This window comes from Xenopus tropicalis, chromosome 8, assembly GCF_000004195.4.
Source record: "Xenopus tropicalis strain Nigerian chromosome 8, UCB_Xtro_10.0, whole genome shotgun sequence".
NCBI lineage: Eukaryota > Metazoa > Chordata > Amphibia > Anura > Pipidae > Xenopus > Xenopus tropicalis.
In genome coordinates, this window is record NC_030684.2 from 87,616,666 (window position 1) to 87,636,578 (window position 19,913).

The 19,913-nt window shown below is 37.8% G+C and overlaps 1 protein-coding gene across 2 annotated transcripts; it reads left to right on the top strand.

Annotated features, from left to right (window-relative positions):
• The first annotated feature begins 2,116 nt into the window (after positions 1-2,116).
• Positions 2,117-19,712, top strand: chga (chromogranin A). Of its 2 annotated transcripts, NM_001007914.1 has the most exons (10): positions 2,187-2,209; positions 2,321-2,429; positions 3,082-3,128; positions 8,120-8,213; positions 9,987-10,055; positions 11,298-11,396; positions 12,152-12,583; positions 15,051-15,490; positions 16,800-16,851; positions 16,947-17,493. In NM_001007914.1, exons 2-10 carry the CDS (start codon positions 2,384-2,386, stop codon positions 16,961-16,963), a joined length of 1,296 nt encoding a protein of 431 aa, NP_001007915.1. In that variant the 5' UTR covers positions 2,187-2,209; positions 2,321-2,383; the 3' UTR covers positions 16,964-17,493. The 2 variants fall into 2 exon arrangements, with proteins under 2 accessions (XP_012823717.2, NP_001007915.1); XM_012968263.3 differs by lacking the exon at positions 16,800-16,851 and having other exon boundaries at positions 2,117-2,209; positions 16,947-19,712.
• The last annotated feature ends 201 nt before the right edge of the window (positions 19,713-19,913 follow it).

Sequence of the window (19,913 nt, forward strand, 5' to 3'; positions counted from 1 at the left end):
GACGTCTAAAACTGTGCCTTTGTCTAATCGTCCCTCCGTTGTCCTTCCTTTCCAACAACAGAAATAACAACTGCACTGACAGCATACAGCTTAGATATTAGGGCAATAATACCACTGGTATATATGTAGTGGTACTGTATTTAATATTAATTTATTGTTTTGTATGTTGTAATTTTTACCAGTATTGTAGGTCTCTGGTAAGGCCTCACCTTGAGTATGCAGTGCAGTTTTGGGTTCCAGTCTGTAGGTGGTTTTCACAGTGAGGGCAGTGAGGTTGGGGAATGCCCTTCCTAGTGATGTTGTGATGGCACATTCTGTTAATGCCTTTAACAGGGGCCTGGACTAAAATCTACAGTTAGTATAGATACTGGTTATACAGTTTATATAAGTGAGTGTATAGATAGGTCGGTAAGAGTGTGTGTATATATGCACTGGGGTTTGGTTGGAGGGGTTGAAACTTGATAGACTTTGGTCTTTTTTCACTTAACTATGTAACTTTAAGTTGTTAATGTTATTATTAAAAACTATTTACATACACTTACTTTATTTAAGCATATTAAAACACACAGTCAAACTAATTTTCATTGGTACCCTCCTGGGAGTGAAGTCCTTCTCATTTGGCATGGGCTTGTAGTCTTTGTACACACGTGCCGGTGATAGCAAACCTCATAAGAGTAAAGGTCTGTCTGGGTGTTATAGGATTGTGGTTATGTCAAACATGACTTATTTTTAAGACTTACAATAAACCACAGCATTTTGGTTGACACAGGGGTCTATTTACTAGAAATTATATTGGAATTCATCTCTGAGTTCTTTGACTTGTAAGTAGCCCTGTTTTTTTATAGGAACATGGTTCGCACTCCTTTTGGCTGCTGGAGGCATTGGAATTTGTAGTTAAAAGAGAAGGAAAGGCTAATAAAATGTTAATCTCAAGCTGCAGGCATACCTTCAGTTGTCTCAATAGTGCCCTTAAGTCTCCCCATATTTCACCCGTTCAGAAGATCTGAAGCCAAACAGGAAGAAAAAACGCTGAGCTGTGTAAAGAAAGTTCCCATAATGCCTTACTCCTGCACAGACATGCAGACCAAGTGAACATGCTCAGTTAGTTAGACTATGAGTCAGCTTCCTGCTGATTGGCTCTGATCCACATTCCTAAAGTGGGGGGAGTGAATTCTTGAGCTCATTCTTGAGGGAGGGAGGAGCAGGAAAGCTGCGTGTCTCTGGCACAGGAATTACAGACACAACTAATCTTTTTTCAGAGAACTGAGCGTTTCTGTGAGTGCTTATGGCTGTATTTATATAGACCTTTCTGATAAAGCTTACTTAGTTTTTACCTTTCCTTCTCCTTTAAAGAACATCTGTGAGCTCTGAGTTTGTACATCCCTCTGCGCAAATATTAGAAGACCCTCCAGAATTACACTGGAGGGTCCAGTGGTACTGGCAGTAAGGCATATTCAGGGTCTCAAAAAAGCTCCTACTGATAGTTTCATCTGTTTTGTATTTGTATTGTCCTCATTATCATAACTACAGGTTGGTAGCCTCCACATTAAAATCAGTTCAGGACAAAATGTTGAAAGATCATGTTTTTCACATAAATATACTGAAACATGCTGATTAATTTGGGACTGAATTGGGGGGATGTCTATTCCTGGAACCCCATCAGTCACAGGGCCTGCTCCCACTATTGCTAATCCCCTGTTTTATATCTGCGAAGACAAACTGGACTGTACCACTCTAAAAGGCACAAAGCTAACAAAAAAATGCCAGTTTTTAACGTTTCTTAAAAAATCATTTAAACTCAAATTTAATGATATATTTTATGAGCTAATATTTGTTGTCAGTTGCACCCTAAACAGTGGTAAATTGTGTTCGGAGCCCGACCTGAATGAAATAAATAACCTACGGGGGATTTAGAAGCAAGTTGCGCTGCCGCGCAGTTTATGGCTTCTTTTAATCACATTAAGCGGAAGGAAGATGCCCAGATAGCAGCGTCCTTTACATAAGCCCAGTACAGGGAACTTATCTGTCCTGCCAGTTATTAGCTACAAGCGGACTCACCCACTTCTGCAGCGCCCCCTCCCAACTACTTGGAGACAATGGCTGGGGGGGGGGGGGGCGTGACGTCACTTCCACTAGGGATGCGCTATATAAGGAGGAGATGCTGCAGTGCTCAGTAGGTACCTCTGGCGAGAGAGAAGAAGGAGAGAAGGTGATTTGGAATGAATCAGGCTAATCCGCTCATGTCCAGTCACTGATCCGCTTTCGCTGTCCCGCTTTTAATAAGCCAGTAATTCATACTGAATGTGTTATTTCTACCTAGGAAGTGGCCTCTAAGCTAAGGATTACAGGCAGCCGTTAGTTCCAGGCGCACAGCCCCGACACAATGCTCTCCCTGGGAGCCATCTCCATAGCCCTGTGTGCGGCACAAGGTAAGCGCCGAGACTGGCCCTTCAGCACCACAGACAGCTCCTAGCGCTGCTGCTTCTGCCACTGGGCTGGGCCGGCTCCTTCAACTGACCCGAAGCAGCAGACAGGATCGCAGCAAATAGGATTAGGCTGTGGGTTTATTTGGGCTTTGGATACGTACATGGAAGTACAGCTCCAAATCTGGGCGGCAGCAAGTCACCCCCATTGGATCTCACTTTAGCAAGGTCACCTCTAGTGCATTTTCACTGGGCCGACCCTGCACATAGAATATTGGCTTGCAAAAATAGGCTTGTGAATAAGCCTCCATAGCGTTTAGTTTAATGCTTTGCTATTGACTGCTGAATGCAGTTTAATTTTAATGCAAGCTGGGGATTTTTGCCTTACACATTTTGCCTTGCTGTGAATTCCTTCTCTTCTGTTCCTTATAAATAAAAGTCAGTGCTCTGTCGTTTGGTAATACTGCCCCGTATAGCAAAGAGATGCACTCTCACCAGTATTTAATACTAATTACACAGCAGTACCTAAAATAATCTTCATCATATATATATTCATTTTATATACATTCACACATCTGTCTGTCTATTTATCTATCTTATAATAGTCCTTCTATATATGTGTTTATCTTCTCTAACTGAGTTCATTTTCCCTCCCTAGTCATATCATTCCCACTATCAGAACCAGCCAGTGACAATGATACAAAGGTAAGACATGACAAAAGGCAATTCTGAATATTATCTGTATGGTTGTTCCAGGACACATTTTAGATTTTGCACGCTGTGCTAGTTGAAGCTAATTCTTCCTTTTGAAAATGTTTTCTCAGCCGTCTCCATGCTACAGTAAGCATTGATATGTTTGATATAGCCATGGAATCTCATTAATACATGGGAGACTGCTCATTGATTCATGAGAAAGAGAGAAATATATTTGGATCCTAGACACACAGATGAGCCTCTGCTGTGGATTTATGGACAAAGCACAATTTATTTGTGGTCACTGTGAAAATATTATTATCTTTATCAGCAAAATTATATCAGTTACATACATGCACATTATATAATGCATATCTGATCTGGCAAATGTGTTTTGATTGATTGTAATTTCGATCCTCTTGTAATGACTAATTGGTTGGTAATTAATAAAACATACACACAATTATATAGGGCTGTTGTTAGCTTTATATTCCCAGTTAATAAATGTTTCCTGATTATGTGTTGAAGGGAATGTATATATGAGCATGTTTCTACACAATCCTGATGAGGTTGCATGTTAGTGAAAGGCAGCCTTTGCCAACCAAGCCCTTTAATGCAAGAAAGGTCAACAATATATCACTTTGTTAGTCTGGAACAGGAGCTTTAATAGCCCCAGGGGTCAAAAAGGTTCACATTTCATTATTTACCTTCATCATGTAAAGACTTTGTTAGTGTATAGCAACCAATGGCAACATTAGAGGTCCTAGCATTGCTCTCAATAGCTTTTACAATGGACGTTATTTCAGCACAAGAGCTTTGCATAGTGAAATCTTGAAATCCCTTCTCCATCCTGATTTTCATTCAACATTTGGGCATTCTGCTTTAAATGTCATTTTTCATGTGTTGCACATGGTGAAATATGTTACTAGAAACCTCTGACCATGTAATGATAAAGCCTTTGGACTTAACTATTACAGAGTTATATGAGGGTTATACCCACAGTTGTTTGTAAGAGAAATCAATCAGTATTTATTGATTTAGCCTATGATTAGTTATATAGCACCAGAAAAATTGCTTATATATATATATTTATACAGGCATGAAGTGACGGCACTCACAGGATTTTCACACAGGAGTCACAGGATCAAATAGATGAGAGTTTTTTTATTTAGACCAACGTTTCAGTTCCTAACGAAAGTTCCAGTTAGGAACTGAAACGTTGGTCTTAATAAAAAACCTCTCATCTATTTTATAGATGTTTTATAGATGTGTTTATTTTATAGATGTGTGAAAATCCTGTGAGTGCCGTCACTTCATGCCTGTATTATTGTTTCCGCACTGGCACCCAGGTATCCATTGTCTCTCATGGTGTGCAGCTTCCTGGCACTTCGTTTCTATATATATTTTATATATATATATATATAAACTGGAGTTTGTGTTTCTGCTTTGTAAGTACTTTCTATTGGTGTAATTACACATGAGCTTTATTGGTGCAATTACATATCAGCCTACTGTCACACAACATTTTTATTTTTATGATGCTATTCGGATAAAACTTTGCCATGGCTGGGCATTAAAAAGGGGTTAATTTTCTAACACTTGCCCCTTTTGCTCTATCACAGACATACATATACTTTCAATTGAAAATGAGAAAAACTATTAGTTTTTTATTGTTTTTAAATTTTACCTAAATTATGTTATCAGTGTGGAGCAAATTCACCTTTTTCCGTGAAACAATGGTAATACCCTGGAGTCAGAATTGACTACTGTCTCAGGAGAATGTTAGTACAGATACGGAATATCCCATTGATTCAATAGTTGTTTCCAAATATATTACTTTTAATTTATGGAGAATTAAACATATTTATGTTTTCTAATTTATCTAGGTATTGTTTACTGGTTGCATTGTGTTCTTGCTTGGTGTCCCAACAGTAAAAGTATACAAGTGACATAAGAATAGGAGACAAAAACCCTGGAACTGCTGGGGGCCCAGTGGGGACCCGATTTATATGCAGTTCCAATAAGTGGATCCAAATAATGTAACTATAGTTTTTAAGGACCCTAACAATATTTTGTTTTTGGGCATAGTAACTTCTACTTACTCCACTTCAAATGCTTTGTTAGCAGCATAAACAGAAGTTTCTGGGGCCCACAGCAAAATATTTTTTATTTCTTATTGTGCATAACTGAATTTCTAGAGAAGAACACATTTTCATGTTTCATGTCTTCTCAACTTTGCTTTCATGCTGATTTATTATTTAGCCCATCAATAAGGTTTTTCTTGCTATTAACTGTAATAACTGAATATGCTAGAATATTGTTTTTAATACAACCCTCTACAAAACATGCAGCAAATGACAGCTGTGAATGTAGCATAAAACATCCCTGTGTAAACTTTTCTTATGTTTCCTATCACAAAAAAAGAATGCATTATTAAATGTGCTGCTGCTGGAAATGTATAAAATGCTATTTGTGAACCAAATGCTGTTTCAGGAATGTGTATATTTCCGACACAGGGAAAAGGAGTGCTGCTAGTGTTTATTGCATCAGTTATAGAATTAATATGAACAAACCTGGCGAAACTCTAAGGAAAATATAACATGCATGTGATAGGTTTAAAATCCCATGGATCTTTAAATGTATAAAGACGTTAAATGAAAGTACATTAGTCCTTGTAATGAAAATATTGCTTCTAATAAAGGGATAATTAAGCTTTGGGTTTCTATCCATGTTAGCTTTCAATGAGTTGGAATTTTAGTTTCTCAGCTACTTTGTAGGAGTAGGCTAGCTTTATCTGCCTGATTGCCAGATTATCCACAGAGATAAGTCTATTCTATTAATCAGAATACATTATTTGTATCATCAACTTAAACTTAGAATACTTGTGATATTGAATTAAAAAACTGACTTTGGCTGAGATCATGCCTGGTAAGTCAAGAAGAGCCATTGAGGGACTCAGTATATTTATATACATATTTTATATAAAATATATATTTTAGCTGTGCAGCTCTGTATACCATGAGGCAAGCCTTTATTATTCAATGTTTCAGGTAATATAAATAAGATTGCTAGAACAGTTATGCAGGGAACCTTTTGAAAAATGAATAGTAGAAATCTAAGTAACATGATCATTTACTTTTGCTTTGTGCTCCAATTCAGTCTGTTTTTATCTGTCTTTGGAGAGGAAGCCATCTGTTATCGCTGTTGGTGATTTTGGCTTCAACTGGTTAGATGCAGGATTCTGCCGGTCAGGTGATTAAATCCCTAACCCTAATCCGTGAATCAGGAAAAATAAGATGAAAATAAGATGGCATTGAAGTTCTTTTGAGGATAACATAAAATATGTTCTGCTTACAGAACAGCAGCTTTATTCACTGTATTCCTTTGAAAAGGGAGTGATTCTTCTCCAGAAATTTATGATCTTGCCTCCTTTTTTCCATACTCATGCAGAATTTTGAAGAAGTGACAAACTTCAAAATTTAATTTCATTAATTTAAGACTGATCTGAAGCAGAAATATTATAAGAAGAGTGTTACTTCTATGAAGGTTTACTAAAGCGACATCTCAGTGGAACAGGAGATTCAAACTCAAAGATACATTTGCCTGCATTACCTGTATGGGAATAGTTTGCAGAGATGCAGTGGAACTGAAGAGCATTGCTGATATGAATCAAATCAGTGAAATAGCTTTTCATTCCTAGATTTCCATATAGATTGCAGGTATATATTGTTAGAAGTAACAGAAGTAATGAAATTGCAATTTTGCTGATATTGTAAAAAAAAATCCTTGCATTATGCTGTACCCAAAACATCCCATTTAATAAAATATTCAGTGTGAGACAAAATAAATACCAATTTGCCTTCCAGTTTGCTATATTTATAGCAATCCAAACACTTTTCATGCTATATATAGCCATTTGAAAAGGTAATTGCTAGATTTTCCTTACCATCTGGAAGGCTATTCCAAGAAAACATAAGATCTAGGATATTCTGTATAAAATACAAGCATTTGATATCACAGCTGGGTCAATTGCCATTTTATGTATCACAGAGAGGAATGTGTTTTTTTATTATTTAAACTTACCATGTTCAAGGAAACAAGAATTAGGCTTAAAAGAAAGAAAAAGTCTCTGGTGACTTGCTGCTTTTTTAAGGACAAAATTAGGGGAGACTTCATTCTAGTATTAAAACATATTTACCATTATAATCCATTTCTTGCTGAGTAATCTCACATTTAAGTTCTGCATTCAAAATGTATTGCTTAGTAAATCAAAGCAAGCATTTTACCATTTTACATGACAACTTGACCACTAGATGCCACCATTTTATAGGACTCATATGGTTTAGTTTGTTTGTCTAAAGCAGTGATCCCCAACCAGTGACTCGTGAGCAACATGTTTCTCATCAACCCATTGCTTGTTGCTCCCAGTGGCCTCAAACAGGTGCTTATTTTTGAATTTCTAGTAAGGAGGCAAGTTTTGGTTGCATAAAAACCAAGTATATTGCCAAACAGAGCCTTCTGTTGGCTGCCAGTCCACCTAGGGGCTATTAAGTAGCCAATCATAGCTCTTATTTGGCACCCCCAGGAACCTTTTCCACGCTTTTTCCATTTGAATGTGGCTCGTGGGTCTAAAAGGTTGGGGATCCCTGGTCTAAAGAGACAAAGTGCAGAAGCTACAGTTAATGGAATAGGAAAACAATAACCTAATAACCCATGCCAATATATTTTACTGAAAATGTGAGGAAAAAAAACAATTGCTGTAATACCCCACTTATAGGGTATATCTTTCCTTTAAAAGAAAAGGAAACAAAATATAAAATACAAAAATAGCCTCCAAAGTGGCATTGCCACAGACCCCTATAATTTGACTTTTAATGATTTAGTACTACTTAATGTCTTGTGGTTTGTAAACAGTGACAGTAAAACTTGGCTTGATGGACTTCTAACCCCCAGAGAGTCAATCCAATGCAAATCATTGATTGTAGATCTTTGTTTCCCACCAGGTAATGAAGTGTATTGTAGAGGTTATTTCACACTCCCTGTCCAAACCTAGCACTGACTCCATTAGTCAGGAGTGCCTGGAGACCCTTAGAGGAGGTAAGGACATGTATGGCTTTATAGTTTACTTCTTGGTATTATCCAACAATGCACAATACACAACTTATGGTAACAAGTGAGTTTATACATAGGAACCAATCAGGTATTTGTTTTTATTATTCTAATGGTCAAAACACCAATTGTTTTCAAACTTTTTGGCAGAATTATCTAAGGCACCAAACAAGGATTCTTTATAGAATGTCCCACTGATTAGCCTACAGGATAGGCAATTGAGTTCACTAATTTGGCTCCCCAGGGGGCCAGCCTGATTAGGAACCTTTGCACTAGACCACTAAAAGCTTAGGGACCTTTGCACTAGACCACTAAAAGCTTAGGGACCTTTGCACTAGACCACTAAAAGCTTAGGGACCTTTGCACTAGACCAATAAAAGCTAATTATCCATTACAAGTAAGGACTGCCTAACTTTTTAAATGCAGAGGGCTGAATATCTGATCTAAAGTTTTGTCTTTGATGACTGCATCTAGCCCATGGATCCCCAAAGACGAGACAACCCTGAATAAGGATTAGGGATATCAGGGTTAAGCCAATATTCTCTCTCTCTATAACACCCAACAACTTGCCAATAGCTGAGTACTGGAATTTATTTGATTTTCCCAACCATATAAATCTGTCACGAAATATCATAATTATTGCTTAAAAGTATTCTCATTAGATCATTTTATGACTGGTCTGGTTGGTAACAGAAAAAATTTAAGCAAAATGTCATACAGGTATGGAATCTGCTATCCTGAAACCCATTATTCAGAAAGTTTCGAATTACGGGAAGGTCATAGACTTCATTATAAGCAAAATATTCTAATTTTTAAAAATGATTTACTTTTTCTCTGTAAAGATAAAACAGTACCTTGTACTTGATCCCAACTAAGATATAATTAATCCTTATATATATATTACTTTACATATTGTGTAATTCTTGCCATTACTAGCTGCCAAACATCCCCATACAAAATCTAGCTAGGCTGGGAGAGAAATGCAATAAAAGTAGAATGTTCAGTGATCAGATGACCCTTTGTTAAATAGAACTGCCTAAATACCGAGGTATATAGCTAGGGTTTTGCTATACTTAGAACATTGCAGGTCAGTTATAGTCTGCGGACAGAGCTATAATCTATGGATTTATCCTCTATCCCTGGTAAGGAATACCCTGTAGGGTTGGAAAATCCTTACTGTGCAGATAAGCCCAAGTTGTTGTCTTGAGAAATATAGTTCAGTAGGTCATTGCACTGGACTACAGGCTGGGGAACATGAGCATATTATTCTGTAATATAGTTAGTAAAAAGGTAAGAAAGAAAGATGGGCGAATGGATAAAGGTTTAAAAAATGTGCCTCTGACTAGAGCCAAAATTAGTTCCTCAGTTGGGGTCATACTTTGTTTTTTGTTGATAGTTTCCCTAAATAGGGACATCATGTTTTTCCAGAATAAAAGTGTGGATCCACATATTTTAGAGGACTGGAAGCAGAGCATAGCAAGCAGGGCCATTACAGATCTTCAAGTGTCTCTGGATGTAGTTTCTAGCATAGGGGCCAAGGAGGAAGCAAATCTGAGACAGCAGAGGTAGCTTGGAGCAGTGGAGGTGAATCACAAGCTGAAAAAAGTCACCACCTAGGTGGAATTATATGTCCGTTATTCAATGCTTTCGGTACTTTATGTGTCACTGTATCTTTATTCCTTGGGACAATATCACTTCAAATATATGATATGTTCTCTTGGATTGTAGTAGTTTATAACAGAATATGTTTGCATGTTACAGATGACAGGATCATTTCTATTCTCCGACGACAGAACCTTTTAAAAGAACTCCAGGAACTTGCATCTGAAGGTAGTATAACGGTATCCATTGCATTTAATGATACTGCATGTGTGGAGCAGGAGAGTTTATCTTCTATGCATTAGAAAACCAATGCTGCAACCTATTCATACTGTTTACTGAAGCTGGGATAGGGTCAACCAGTACCAGAAATTAGCACATGATAACTGAACAGATATACTAATAAAAATGTTGTGTCTGACTTAACCCTAACATAATCCCCCGAAAAGCCAGAGAAAAGAAAATTCAAGTATTCGGATAAAAAAGCATTTTGAAGAATTTTTAAAAATAAAGGAGGGAGTTGTGTACAAAAAATTGCCCCATATTAAATGTTTTCCCCTGCAGAATTTAGTATCATTGCACTGTTGCAATTGCCTGCAAAATGTTGATGCAGGTGCAGCTTGTATTTCAAAAAGCTTCATTTTCAAAGAGAGGCACAAAACTTGCACCTGTTTGTCATGTGTCATGGTATGCAAGTTGCAAATGTGTCATTATTGAAGGGCAGGGTACAAGTACAGGGCTGCATTGCAGAGAGCAGATATGCACCTGCCACAAGTGCTTAAGATTGAATACTATGGTGTGAGATTGTGTCCCTTAATGCTCTTGCACTTACAGCAGGTGTAACTGGCAGAGTTTTGGCATTCTTTTCCGTGCTCTCTGATTATGTTTCCACTGTTTTCCAAATGCTGTGGAGAATATGCCATAGCCATAAAGGGTACAGAAAAGCTGGTCTTATTCTAATCTCTGTCCTGTACCACTGCTTCTGACTTCCTGCACATTTCCTTTGAGGTTTTTTATGCCCTTGGCACCATCACATGGGGATCACCATAGAGACAGAGGAAGTTTTTTATAGACAGGCAGCTCCCCTGATAACAGGATGTACGTCTCTTATAAAAGAGAAATACATAAGGATTAAAAAGAAAAATATATAGCATGAGTTTGGAAAATATGTTTCAAACAGAGCTATAAAGAGGGAAAGGTGCATATTTCCTTATAGATAAAGCCTGGTTCTGACTGTGATTGTTTCAATAGTTTATCCTGAAAAGTAACCCCCCATATGTAAGGAGTCACTTTATTGACCACATATATAAATAAATATATATATATAAAACACCATTTGCAGCATCAAAACCTGGGTGCTAGTACCAAAAAAATGCACTGGAACAAGGACAGCACTTCTAGGATTTAAAGAATTATGAACAAAATGTAAATATTTGTCCCTAACCATATTCTTCCAACTTCTGCTGGTCTCAGGAGGAACAAAGAGGGAGCAGAAGAAGAAAAAAAATGGTGGCTATGAAGATGAACTTTCTGAAGTCCTTGAGCGGCAGAATAATAAACCTGTGCATTCTGGTTAGTGTCACTCTGACCCAAACTATCGCAAATGCAGGCATTGTTACTAAGAACCTTGGAGAGGAAAGGAGAATATGAACACTGTTCACCTGATGTTCACACGTGATATTAACAAATAGGTGGTAATAACTCTAGGGCTGTACATAATGCTTCTTAAATTCACTCTGGCTGATTCAGTTTTTTTAACTCTTACTTGGCATTTTTATTCATCTTTGCTCCATTACTGACTCTTCTAAGGATAAAGCACTAACGTAAATGAGATTTTGCAGTGCTTTACACTGTTTTGTATATATAAATACTAGGGGGCAGATTTACTACAATTTAGATCCTGAATATTCCAGCAGATCTTTTCATGATAAATAAATCACTGCAGTCTCGAAAGGAAATATTTAAAAATAAAAGCACCATTATTTCTCTCCATGTCAGCATCATTAACAGTGCCCAGGTATCAGTTCACATTACTAAAGCAAATTAGTATATTGTAACATATTGTAGGATAAATTGTGATGTTCCCTCAACCCACATTCTAATTTTTTCATTCTGTAATAATTTGTTTTATATATGCTAATTTACCTTATAATCTGATTTAATGGTAAAATTGAAGAAGCTAAAGAACTAAATTATAAATCTGTTACCTGATAGCAGCTTTCAGTGAGCTGTTGATACTTTACATATCTATACAATCAATCAATTTTATTGTTTAAAATATGCCATAAGATATTAGTGAATAACCTTAAGTATCTCACATCATGCAGAAAAATCTGGTGAGGTGTCTTCGGAAGATCAGAAGTCTCTAAGACCTGAGCAGTCAGCAGAGAGTGAGGAGAGCAAGAGGCAAGTAGAAGATGATGGGGCGAGGAAGGCTGATTTACAGCAGGAAGAGAACAGTCAGGAAGATGATGGTGCTGAAGAGCTGGAGAGCAATGAGATCAGTAAACGGGAAGAGGCCCCTGGTGATGAAGAAATAGACAACCGTATCACAGATGAAATCAATGACCAGGATATACCTACAGAAAAGCAGGAAGATACCAGTGTGGCGCATACTTCTGAGGAGGCAATGGATAAATCCAGACTGACAGATGCAGAGGAAATGGCATCAGATGAGAGAAGGGACTTTGAGAAAGACAACTCAAAGGAAGATACAAACGAAACAGACGAAGAAGAGGATGAGACCCAGAGAGAAGACAGTATGTTTTAATAACAATTGAATTTGAGATTAAAAAGAATGTTATAATGCAAGGGTAGGCAACTATTGGACTGCCCAATTTATTCTGAGATGTAGATATGCAGTATTTCTTTTGCCAAAGGCTACCTATCCCTGCATTCATTCAGAATTGTGCCAATCAGATAATTAGTTATGTAGCTAAGAAACTTTTGACAGTTATAATTACCGTATATACTCGAGTATAAGCCGAGTTTTTCAGCACGAAAAATGTGCTCAAAAACTCAGCCTCGGCTTATACTCGAGTATATACGGCTGACCGTACCGCTCCCCATACTGCTCCCGCTGCATCTTCTCTGTCCGCCAGGTCAATTCTGGGGGACCGGGTCAATTCACAGACGGGGGGCGCATGAGCACATTCGGCACACTCTGATGCTGCTGACACTGACGCGCTCTGACACTGCTGACATTCGCGCCGGTAAAGCTCGTTGGAGTGTGGCTGTTCGCGTGTGTGACCAAATGGAATCTCCAGCCGGCATGACCTCGCTTCCCATCAAGCAGCTAAATCAATAATATTTGGCGCGTTCTGACACTGCGCCGCGCCAATGTCAGCAGTGTCAGAGCGCGTCAGTGTCACCAGTGTCAGAGCGCGCCGAATGTGCGTGTGAGTTACTGGCGTTCGTGCGCCCCGTCCGTGAATTGACCCGGTCCCCCCTTGGAGCAGTATGGGGATTGGAACGGGGAGCAGTACTGCCCATGGATATTAAAGCCCTCGATGGCCGGCTCTACATTCTGCCTCCTCCCACCGCATCCAACTCAGCGCCTGCAATCAAAGTGCATTATGGAATAAGATCCCATACGACTTAGGGTATCAGGTGGCTAAATATTAGACATATACATAATGGCTTATTTTTGAAGGCAGAGCTTATCTCAGAACATTTTGATTCAAATGCTTCTTGTGGCTTGGATAACATTTTCAGAATAGCTATGTTTCCCTATAAATGTGTCCTAATGTGGGCAAAGACTCCAGCATCCACAGATATTCTAGCTGGTGAGTAATGACACTGATTTCATCTTCTTGTACTTTACTATGAATCCTGTGGCATAAAAAGTCTTATTCATGGGGTGAAACTGTAAAGAATGTTGGATGGGGTTGGAGCACAACAACTGTCATGGACAGGGCCACCATCAGGGGGGCACAGGGGGGACAGCACTGGGAGCTGAGAGGGAGGATGCAGAGACGGACGGCAGACTGAAGGGAGGCCAAACTGGCATTCATTAATAAATATATATTTGTATATGTTTTCTCCCAGCAGTGCAGTGTAGTAAGACATTTATTTGTAAATGACATAATGAAAAAGGACATACCTTTCCCACCCTAGGCTTATACTCGAGTCAATAAGTTTTTCCAGTTTTCTTAGGTAAAATTAGGTACCTCGGCTTATATTCGGATCGGCTTATACTCGAGTATATACGGTATCTATTAATTGCCATGGTTGAACTTTAATAACAGCCCAGTAAGACTTGCATAATAAGAATATTTTACTATTATACAGCACTACAATTTGACACAGGGTTTTTCTAGCACAGGAGGGCCAGTTCTAAAGAGTTTACTGTCACAGATACAGGGCTGTAGTATTATTATTTTTGTTTATATTACTCTGAATGTTTATTTTATTAAGCCCTAACATATTTTGCAGCACTGTACAATAGAGGGATATATTTGCTGACCACATAGATTGCATACAAAAATGCAAGTGATAACCAACACAAGAGGATATGAGGACCCTGCTCAGTAGAGCTTACAGTCTAAATTACAATGCTCATTGCATTATCAGTTGTCTTTTCATAATTTTTTTTATTTTAAAACACTTCTTGCCAGTAAGGTCCATGATACAGTTAAAGAGGATGTCCATCCAAAAATGGACATTTTTTCCCTTTGCATCATTTTAAAGTTATTTCAATGAAAGGCAGCTTCTGTCTTTTGCTATTCTGTCATGCTTTCCAGACTATTGAAATAATGTATCAGAAATCAACTATCCTCCAGCCAAGACCCCTTTTCCCACAATGCCATGCATACATCTTATTATTTTGAGGTCTGTTAATCACAGAACATGCAAGGCATTGTGGGAATGGAATCTTGTTTGGAGGAGAGCTGGCTACTGGTATGATGTTGAAATAGTATGAGTAGTTATGGAAAGGAGAGTAGTTAATTGCACAGTTACATTTACATTTACAAATATTTTTATATTTTATAGGAATTAGCTTTTGCCCTGTTAGAATCCTCTTAGATATTCATAATGTATGAATCTGCGTGGTCAGCTATTTACCACCCCTCTAGGTTCCTCACTTGTTAAATGACTAAAATACCCCTGCTGCCCTGTATTCAGCACTCACAGCAATAATGTTTTGCCTCTGTTGTAACTGAATTTCAGCTATAGGAAGAATATTTTCTGTTTTCTGAATAAGGTAACTGTTTTTCTGTTACTCAGACTCTATGAAGCTTAGTGAAGGTCAAGAGTTTGACAGAGAAGATGCCACTAGAGAAAGTGAAAGCAGTAAGGAAGGTGGGAATCCTGATGATGAAACCATGCAGGGAGGTGGAAGTTCACACCAAAGAGCACCCAAAAGTGAAGAAGAAGCTTCCTCTAAGGATATGGAAGACTCTAAGCGATGGAACAAAATGGATGAACTTGCCAAACAGCTAACAGCCAAGAAATGGGCAGAAGAAAACACAAGTGAAGAAGATCCTGATCAGTCAATGAAGATACCTCCCACGGAACAGAAATATAATCTTGGGGGGCCAGAGCCTGATGACAGACAGCCTTGGCAGCAGTCAGGTGAAGAAAGTAGTGAAAGTGAATTTAACGCCGGGAAAAGACCAGAGCCAGAAGGAAGAAAGAAGGAAGAAAGTCCTACCAGGAATGCAGAGGTTGGTTTCAGTCAACTAAAGTGATAACCCAAATGCTACACATGCATAAAATGTTTGCTAATACTAAATTTGACATCAGATGATATAGGCTAAAGCTACATCCACCCAAACACTTAGAGTTTTTTGAATATTTCACTACAGTGTAGGGACATTATCATTAGAAGTGCCACAATACACTGTTTTTAAATGTATTCTTTTCTGTGAGGAGGATTTGGTTGATCTATACATACTGAATTTAAAGCAAGTCTTCATATTGCTTTGCAACTGCCAAAATTAATGCACAAATGTAATGAGCAAGAAATGTAGGAATCCCTCTTTCCTCCCACTACTATGCAACACTCAACAGCTCAGTATTAATCTCCTAGCCCTGATAGGACAGGACACCCCAACAAGTGTCAAACTGAAGAAAGATGCACAGCTTGGACAAAATTATGTAAGTTGTTAGACCTGAACTAATGAACTGCCCAATACAATGGGGATAATTATACTGTTACCCCAGTCAGGTGATCTTTTTTTAGGGTTTTTTTAGGGAAATAAAAAATATTACTCACCTTTCTGACGAATGCCCAAGTATATTTATACTGCAGTAAGTATGTGTTAGGTAGAAGCTTTGAGCTCTGTTATTTGCTCTTTCAGGGGTATAAGTAGAACTGTAAGGGTTGGAATGCTTTGTATTTTTAAAATAGTTATTTTGTCATTGTTGAAGCCTGTGAAGTTTGGAAATCTCTGCATCAGTATTCATTGATTTGTACATTGTTCGGGTTGGAAGGATTTATTTTATCATATACATTTATATGTTGGGATAATAATGTAGCCTTATGTCACAATATAAGAATATAAGACTCTGTTGGTTGAAACATCTGAATGCTGAAAAACTTTTCTTTTCCTAATTTGTTATACTCAAAAATCTAAATTGCTCTTCAGGGTCCCATAAACTTAGAGTTGGTCAGGCAGTGGGAATAGAATTGTCTGTATTCTCAGATATTAGATTAGATACTAAAGGAGCCCATAACCATTAAGTAGACAAAACCCCAGTGTTTCAGAGTAAAGTCCTTTATGAAGGGGCTTCTCAGAATGTATGATTCTGTTCCATTTTAGCATATGGCAAAAAAAACAGATTTCTGCCTTTGCACCTATTTTTATTAATAAGCTTTCTCTCTATATGTCCATTTGTAAACAGGCTTTACAGTTTACACAGTTTGAAGGATAATAAAGAACCATTGCAAAGCCCCCCTTTGATGTAACTTACTCATAATACTCACACTTGTATATAAGCATTATGTGAGTGTAATTCTTGCTGTTATTTCAGATGCTTAGTGGTAATGCCAGAGATACTCTATCAACTAACAGCATTTCATCAGGTAGATAATGACCCAGCCCTGGCTTTTGTAAGTCTGGAGCTAATTGATACCTCTGTGATGAATGAAAGGCTGATGATGGTCCCTGTGTGTTTCAGGACAAAGATCTGGATAGCATTGCAGCCATTGAAGCAGAGCTGGAGAAGGTTGCACACAAACTCCATGAATTAAGAAGATTTTAAATCCACCACCAGATGTGTCACACGAAAAATGTACTATTGCACCTTCCGTCTTTCTTTTCCACGCTAACTCCTTTGTGCCAGAGAGGCTGAAGAGCATTCTTCTGAGGCTGCTTGGGAGTCAATCCTTCTCTCTAGCTAATCTGCCCTTTAGCAAAGCCACATTTCCATGTCTTTACATTGTGGTCTGCAGACGTTTCGCCATCTTCACCAAAGTCATGATTAATGGATGTAGTATATGTCACATTTTTGAGCCATGGGACCTCGCTATTTCCTTTTTAAAAAAAAACAACAAAAAACGAATGTGTGTTTCATTTTGGGGTTGAGATGCTTTTTAGAATATGTTTCTTTTTGTTAGAACGACATAATGCAATAACTTATCTTTTGATTATACTTGGGTAAAGGGAATTATTCTATCTAATCAACCAATTTAAAACAGGGAAATAAAATGCAGGATTTTTCCTTGTCTGTGTTTTTCTTTTATTTTAGACTAGAAGGAACATGGCAGCTATATGCAAAATAGGTTTCAGCTCCAGATTTGACCCAGGACTAAAACGTGAGCAAGTGCATTGGGTTACTGTGTATGGAAAACTGTATATCAGCCCCATAACCTTTGTGCAAACACAACACTTATATTTATGTTTGCCCTTTTTTTGCCCTTTACTTGGTTGGAGGTATTATTTTAAAAGAAGCTATTTGGCTACAAAGAAATGTTTATCCCATTAAGCCCAGACTTGTAAAGCAGTTGTTGGAATTCTGGAACAAGGGTAGACATTGGTTCTGACCAAAGTATGCACTCTAATCACTTTACACTAGAATATAATCAGCTATGTAAAAGCATATATAGTATGGGAAGAAAAGAAATGGCAAAAGCAAAGCCCAACAGCTACTAGCAAGTATAAATACATGCACAGGTAATAATAGAGACAAATTATAAGGATTATTTTTTAAATAAATTGGGGCTATGTAATAAAAGACACAGGTTAGTTTGCTAACACGACCCCTAGCAGCCAATCAGTGTTTACTGGTCAGCGTTTGCTATGTGTTACTGCACCTGGTCAAATTTTGTGCCTTTTATTACTTACTCTTACTTGTGGGACAGAATGTAAAGAACCTGTTTGGCACTATTTATGGACTTAGCTAATGAGAAGCAGCAGGTCACTTGTATGATGGTGAGAACACAATAAGGAGACTGATCTTCATTTAGTATGATAATCACATAAAAAGATATTTTGATCTTATTCCTAATACTTGTGAGTTAAAGGAAGTGGCCTTAAGGTGGCCATGCACATACGGATAGTGTCGTCAGCTACAAAGTTTCATATGGTTATTGTTATGTATGTGTTTACAAAATGATTGGCTTGCTTAGAAAAGGCCATGTCTCCTGGTTCATATGACAGCATCTGTACATGTACAATCAATCTTGCTATAACAATAGAATGATCCGTGCGATGATACCTTTACCAGAAGTTTATAAAGCGTGACATTGCTTCTTTGATCATAATTACATTAGAAACCCTCCAATCCCCAGGATGGCAATCTTCATATTAATGATAAACCAAACAAGGGCTCTTATGACTGTTCCTAATAATGACTCTATGGGGGCCATTTACTAACGCTCAGACTTTTTTTTTCTGATTCGGATTTTTTTTCTCTGAAAGTTGCAGAAAAAAAAGTTGTGGATTTTTCTAAATTTACTATGGGACAACACAGCTAAAAATCTGAATCCCACAATTGCCAGCTAAAACTTGCTGAGTGAATGTGAATGCCTGATGTCCCTTCCCCTCCCCGGAGAATCCTGGAGTTTTTGGATTCTTGACACTGTTTTTTGTGCAAAATTCGTAAGTAGGGGTTTCAGTGCGACAAGTTGGAAAATCTGGAGTTTTATTACTTTTTGGCAACTTTTAAGTAAATATCAGACATTCATGAGTGAAATGAGTTTGTTTGAATTTTCAAAAGGAAAAAAATGAGAAATGTTTTAGTAAATCTGCCCCTGTATGTATGGCTGCATTTACCTTGTTACACCCTCTGGTTTTCACTGCCAAAGACAAGCAGAGTTGGCACATTTGTATTTGCAGGTGCATTTTTTTTCTGGCCTCTGCTTTTTGTGATTAAAAACTATCTTTTGATATCTTTGCAAAGTAACAATCCCTAATAGCCCTGACTGAACCTTTACTGAAAGGGTGGGGTGAAGTACAGCCCACAAGCAGGAAACTGCTAGAGATTAAAGCCAAGGAATGAGAATATTTCAGGTAGGCCTATTAAAGGGCTTCTAATTGTCTGCTGTTTGTTTTGGCAGCTATTAGTATCCCTTTCTTCTTTGTTCAAACAGGTGCTATGTAGGATGGGCAAACTGCGAATTAGAGCTGCCAATTCCATGTCAAGCTGTATTACATATAACAATCTTTTATAGGGATTCTCGCTTCATAAATATTTTACTCAATAAGAGAAGTTCACCTTTTTAACAACTTGTATTTATTAAATGTACTAGTACAGTAGCTTCAGCCTATATTCATTATAATACATGATCTCAAATTGAAGACCAGAATCTTAAATGACATGTTTCACTAAATTGGACTTTTTGTGTCTACTAGAGAAAAAGAAGGAATTAAAGAATGAATTGATCTTTTGTTAGAATGTCCGTTAAGCAACATACAAAAATGAAAATAAAGATATTTTTCTTCACATTTGTGTAGAGCATTACTGATCCTTTATTTGAACCCTTTTGTTCTGTGGAGCTGTACTGTTCCTTGCCATCCAGAAGGTGGAGCAGTTGCTCTTATGCCCTGCTCTCACTGTAAGATGCACATATGGTTGTCCTCATAGACAGGAAGCATAGCAGCAGGACATGTATTGGCACTTAAAGGACACATAACTCACTTGAAT